The sequence below is a fragment of the Eufriesea mexicana genome, unplaced genomic scaffold (genome assembly GCF_001483705.2).
Source record: "Eufriesea mexicana isolate 0111107269 unplaced genomic scaffold, ASM148370v2 scaffold812, whole genome shotgun sequence".
In the NCBI taxonomy this organism is placed as follows: Eukaryota; Metazoa; Arthropoda; class Insecta; order Hymenoptera; family Apidae; genus Eufriesea; species Eufriesea mexicana.
Genome location: NW_016909009.1, coordinates 1986318 through 1992073, shown reverse-complemented (window position 1 = coordinate 1992073; position 5756 = coordinate 1986318). Strand labels below are relative to the sequence as shown.

Sequence of the window (5756 nt, the reverse complement as noted above, 5' to 3'; positions counted from 1 at the left end):
CTACGCGCACATACACAAGATGATAACGTTTATTTTACGATTATTATACCTTACACATGTTACAATAATATTAATTACTTTTAATAATATTCAATAATTATAGTAGAGTAGATGATCGATGAATGAGGTGGAGTACTGTACAGGATGCGCGATTTCCATGATTATCACATGTAAGATAGATTATTCATTTTTCTGTAACATTCAATCCTCCTCTCCTTCCTCCTCTTCCACTTCTTCCTCACCATTCCTGCGCTCCCCTTTCTCTTCTCCGTATCTAAAGGGAGCATCGACACGCTATCTCGCCGGATCGTCTAGACCAGATAGCCTCTTCCTCCTCGTGCTGCTGCTCTTCTGTTCTCGCTTGTTCGTCGATAGATGGTAGGTAGGTAGGTAGGTGTTAGTAGTAGTAGCAGATGGGTAGGTAGCTTCCGTTTGGGTATACAGGCGAATGCCAAAAAACCACGGCACACTCTCTCCGTTTCCCCGTTCCCCTTTCGGCCGCACTTTCTCGCGCGTGTTCGATCGTCCATCAGTCCGCGGTCCATCGATCACCACGCGTCTCCCGGGTAAGGGGGGGGTAGAGGGACGAAACAGATAGCGTCCTCCCATGCACTTCGCACACTCCTCCCGTTCCATGCCATCTTTCCTCGTCTCGCGGCGACACGCGTACCATTACGTATCGTTATACCGGGTGTCCGCGAAACAGGCGCGGGACGCTCACGTCCCGCCAACCTGGCCACTCTGCAGTCTCTTCTCCCAAACTGTGTCTCGCGCAGATTATCCATAGTTTTAATAGTTTAAATTAATAAATTATTTGGTTTATCACGCGCTCTGAGCGTCCTGGCACTTTTCCATGTATCTTTTTACTCTTTTCCTTTCATTTTTTTTTTTTTTTTTCTTATACTTCTCTCTCCTGTCTGCCCGTCTCTCAGTCTGTCTGTCTGTCTCTTTCCGCGTGTGTGTATGCGTGTGTGTGTGTGTGTATGGTTTTTATTCTTTTTTCCGTTCCGGGAGTGGGAGCGACGTGGCGCGCGACACCAACTATACACCAACACCGTCGCGCGTACCGATGCAAACACGCCGCGACGAGAGAAACACCCGTGCGCGGATCGCGCGCCGCTCCGTTAGGTGGGCTGCTGCATTTGCCGCCGCTGCCGCTGCTGCTCCGGGAGCGCTGTCGTCGGCGCTCCACTGTCCGAGGCTGGGGTAGTAGAGTGGGGGAAACAACGACCCGTCATCCGTCACGAACAACGACACGCTCACGCGACCTCGCGTCCAGACCACTACGCCTCGAGGGACAATGCCTTGCACGGGCCCACTAGCGGCCTGGGCGACGGGGACGGCGACTTCTTCGACAGGTTCAACGGCTGTTGGCTATCCGCGATGTCCACCTGTAGCTCCATCATGTTGCTGGGACAGCCGGACAGCACGAGCGTCGCTGCCGTACTCGAGGCAGGCCGTGGACTCGTGCTCGTACTACTCGTCGCTGCCGCGGATAGGTACCTGGGCGACGAGGCCGGCGAATTCCCGACCATGAGGTAGTCCGAGGAAGACTGTTGCTGGTGTTGTTGTTGCTGTTGCTGCTGCTGTTGCTGTTGCTGTTGCTGCTGCTGTTGCTGCTGCTGCTGCTGCTGTCGGGCACCCGTCGTCGTCGTAATGACCGACGTGGCGGGCCACCTGGTGGAGTAGCTGCTGGTAGCGCACTGCAGCAGTCCTTGAGATCCTTGTGGCGAACGCGCAGTAATGGTGGTCGTAGACGCGCACTGTTCCGCGGGAGATGGCGACGCCGTAGGCGACCTAGGGCTAGCCTCTCCGCGCATTATGTAATTGTGAATGATGTCCGTGCGTTTCAACTGCTCCGCCGTCATCCGTGGGCCCTCCATCAGGCTCCTGGCGAGCGTGGAGTGCGTGCTGCTGAGCAGACTCGCGGTTTGCGGGCACTGAGCTTGCACCTGATTCGACGGACTTCGGGCCGGTGGCGAGGTTAGGTGGAGATGAAGCTGGGACTGCGTGTGCTGCACTATCACCGCCGGCTCGGCCTCCGCGCTGTCCTTCTGGCGCAGGGCGCGGAACTTCTTGTGAGGCTTGTAGGCCTCGTCCATCAGAGAATTAGTATCGTACAGAGGTGGCGCTTGAAGCACGCGCTTCAGCACCGGCATGTCCTCCACCTCTTTGTCCTCGGAGCGTGGACTGGAGCAAACGGAGGTCGGTGCGCTGCTGGCACTGCTGCTGGCCGGTTTGTCGGGCTTCTCGGTCCCGGATTCGATACCGCTGTCACTGGGCGAGTCGAGTTTGCGGAATCGCGGACACTGCGGCGGCTGAGGCGTCTTGGAAAGGGACGCGCGATGCAACTCGTCGTCCCCGGAGCTGGTGCTGCCGGAGTTGGCTCGTCGTCGATGCGGACAGAGGCCACCGGCCAGTGTGGCGGCCAGCAATGGCGCGCTGGACGCGTGGTGTCCGCTTGGCGGCGCCACGTGGTGATACTCGGTGAGAGAAGCGACTTCGCCGCTGCAGGTGCTCTCGGTGCTAGACACGCTGCCCAGTGGACTTTTCACGGCTTCGTCCAACGTCACGTCGGAAGCTGAGCCCCAGGACGCTGGCGGTTCCTCTTCCATCGGCCAGGGCTGTTGCTGCGGCTGTTGGGCATTGATCACGTGCTGCGTCTGCTGCTGATGTTGCTGGTGCTGCTGCTGAGCCTGCATCTGTTGCTGCTGCTCCGTCATCTTGAAGGCCAACAGTTTCTCCGAGTGGAGGGTGTTGAGAGTCCTCAGGTCCGGGATCTTTTTCAGCAGTTCCCGTAAAATGTCAGGGTGCTGGGGATGATTCTGTGCCAGCACCGTCTGCAGAGCGTTTCGCAGCTTGTTGTGCATACGCTCGACCAGCTCGGTGTTGCGCAATCCCGGTCTGTCGGCTGCGATCACCACGACGGAGCAGAACAGTCCCAACTCCGCGTCTGAGAGCCGCAACGAGTTCACTCTCTCGGCAAAGTCGAACATGGAGTCCATGAGGAATCGCGCGTTACTGCTGTTGTGGATCGACTCTCGTTTCAACACCTGCCCGTTCAGGCAGATCATGCTGTTCGTCTGTGCGTCGAACATGCAGGCCAGTCGCACCAGCAACACCTCGAACACGCCGGCCTTGAGCAGCGTGACCTGGTCGTCCTGAGCCAGCAGGCTAAAGCCAGGAATGCGTTTCGCGAATTCCACCACACCGCGGATCGCCGGGGAGAACCTCTTGGAGAAGTCTTGCAGCAACTCTTGCTGGCCAGTCAACGGCTGAGGGTTAGGGTTCAGGGGACATGCCTGCAACGTGAACAAACCACACGGGGCCCGATTAGATGGCGCGCTGCAGCCAAGCTTCGCACGGCAGGGATTGACAGAGTAGAAAAAGCTTCGTTTCCTCGTTCGAATCGAGGACGACTGCTTTCCGATTTCCGCGTCTCGGATGAACCCAAGGTCCGTTCCCGCTATTCGCGCGAGTAACGAGCAAATTGAACGAGCGGGGAAGAAAAATCAACCGGCCCGAAACGAACTGTCAAAGTCTCGAGAAAGATAAATACGAACGAAAATAAACGGAAATAAACGGAATTAACGATAAACGGTACGACTAAAAAATGTAAACAAAAATGGAAGAAAAGGGAGAAAGAGTGAGACAAGTTGACAGATAGACAGACACGTGTATATGATACTGACCAAGGTTGGTGGACACGCGGTATAGTTGGGCGTCTCTCGAGCTCTGACCAGGATCGGGGCCACCTTGTCCCTGGTGAAGTCGCATGTGTCGAGGTGGGCTTGCACTACGGTGGCCAGGAGCCGTTGCTCGTCCTCCAGCTCGGCCGCTACTGCCTTCTCTTGAGAACGGCTGTGGGAGCTTTGCTGCATAGCAGCCAGAATCCTGGCCTTCTCGCGCTTGGGCACACGGCCGAATCGCACCGCTATAAGCAGAAACACGCGAATGGCGAACGGTTAGACGCGAACAGGCGAATACGCGACGGTTGTTCTCGGTCGAGTGGTAAGCAGAAGGAAGGACACGCGTCGATGAATAGTTAATGCGATCAATGGATGAATCATGCAACGGACACGGCGTGTCGGAGCTGCGTCCCCGCGGCCTTCGACCGCTTCTACTCGCGCGCCACTACGAGGAAAATCGCAACGCGCCTCGCTTTCCGCCAGACACCCTCGCGCGTCTTTCCTACACCGACTTTCGTTCCAAACCGTTCCGTACCGTTCGATAACGCGGTCCAACTCGACCCTATCCGCTCCGCTGCTTCCTTTTATTCCATTTTTATTCCTTTCTTCCCTTTTCTTATCTTTTTTTTTCTTTTTTTTCTTTTTTTCATTTTTTCGTAAACCGTCGTCGGTAGGATAGGAGCGAACTAGTATATTCGCAGGACACACGCACGCTCCGACGTGCCTACGCACACGACGACGACGAGGACGAGAAAAAATCGAGAGGGGAAAGCGCAAGACTTTCTCGCGCGGCGAGAAACGAAAGTGGCGGCCGGCGCGCTTCGCCTCGTGCTACGAATCCTCCTCTTCGTTAGAAAGTCACGAACAATGACGACGACGACGACAACGACGACGACGACGACGAAGACGAAGGTGACGATGACGACGGAGGCAGTGGTGGTAAGGGAAAGACCGACGTTTGGATAACACTGGTGTAAAGAACGATAACACGCGGTCTCTTCCGTAACCGGGGACACCTACGTGCATTGTGATAGTTGACAACTCCGTTGAGGATTCCTTTCAGTATGGGTAACTCGTCTCCCATGACGGTCGAGAAAAACGATCGAGAAGAACGCTCGATCCCCGTTTACTCGTGTTTGCGGCGTGTAGCTTCGGAGCGAACTGCACCGCGCACCAAAACTAATCTCCCATCGGCACGATCACTGCAGGTCGACGTTCGACGCGGCGAATTCGTACGGCACAGCATACGTACGCGCGCGCCACTTGTATCTTCCGACGATTCTCTTTCGATTCTCTTTCGATTCTCTTTCGATCCGGACGCGTTAACACGTAATCTTGTACGATTCTCGTTATTTCCACGCGAAACTGCTTCCTCTGTTTCCACGGTTTGTCACACGGCTCGGCTTTCCCGTTGGCGTATTTTTCGCGGAACGCGAGGATCGCTGTCTATCGGCTGACTGTCGTGGCTGCCGCGAGTCACTCCGACGTGGATCTCGGCGTATCGTGTGACGCGGTGTGCACGGCGCGCCGCCAGACACACGGCTGTCTGCTACGCACACGGGCGGCCAGAGAGAGAGTCGAACGAGAAAGGAGCACGACAGTAGGACGCGTGCAAACGCGAGACAGCATCACAGCCGACTGAGTGATGTTCCGCGGGTTGCGTTCAACAGCCCCTCCACTTATTCAGCCATCAACGACTCCCACCACCGGCCACGATTGTGGCCTTTGCCGAGCCTTTGGCCTTGAACTTGGTTTCAGCGACAGCCGCACGAGGCGTACCGCCGACCTATATATACTATATAGTGAGCGAATGTACGCGGCCGGCGTAGCGGCCAGCAGCACGCTAAAAGAGAGGGTGTACGTGACCGTGTGTGCGCACGCGTGTGTGTTCGTGTGTGTGCACACACCACCGCTCCTCGTGTGCTTCTTTCTCGCTCTCTTTCTCTCTCTTTCTTTCTTCCCCTTTGTGTTCGTGCGTGAACGCGCGACGAAGAAGGGGTTCTGATAGACGGGGGGGGAGAGAGAGAGAGAGAGAGAGAGAGAGAGAGAGAGAGAGAGAGAGAGAGA

General features: G+C 56.1%; 1 protein-coding gene across 2 annotated transcripts in view; it reads right to left on the bottom strand.

Annotated features, from left to right (window-relative positions):
* Positions 1-937: 937 nt before the first annotated feature.
* Positions 938-5756, bottom strand: part of LOC108547034 (nuclear hormone receptor E75) — a 16803-nt gene continuing 11984 nt past the window's right edge. Inside the window, exons 1-3 of one of the 2 annotated variants that reach the window (XM_017899377.1) lie at positions 4710-5355; positions 3693-3934; positions 938-3302 (exon numbers count right to left, since the gene is read on the bottom strand). In XM_017899377.1, the coding sequence (XP_017754866.1) occupies positions 1284-3302; positions 3693-3934; positions 4710-4773 (2325 nt within the window). In that variant the 5' untranslated portion in view covers positions 4774-5355 and the 3' untranslated portion in view covers positions 938-1283. Of the gene's footprint in view, positions 3303-3692; positions 3935-4709; positions 5356-5756 lie in introns of those variants that run through there. The other variant, XM_017899376.1, reaches the window with a different exon arrangement.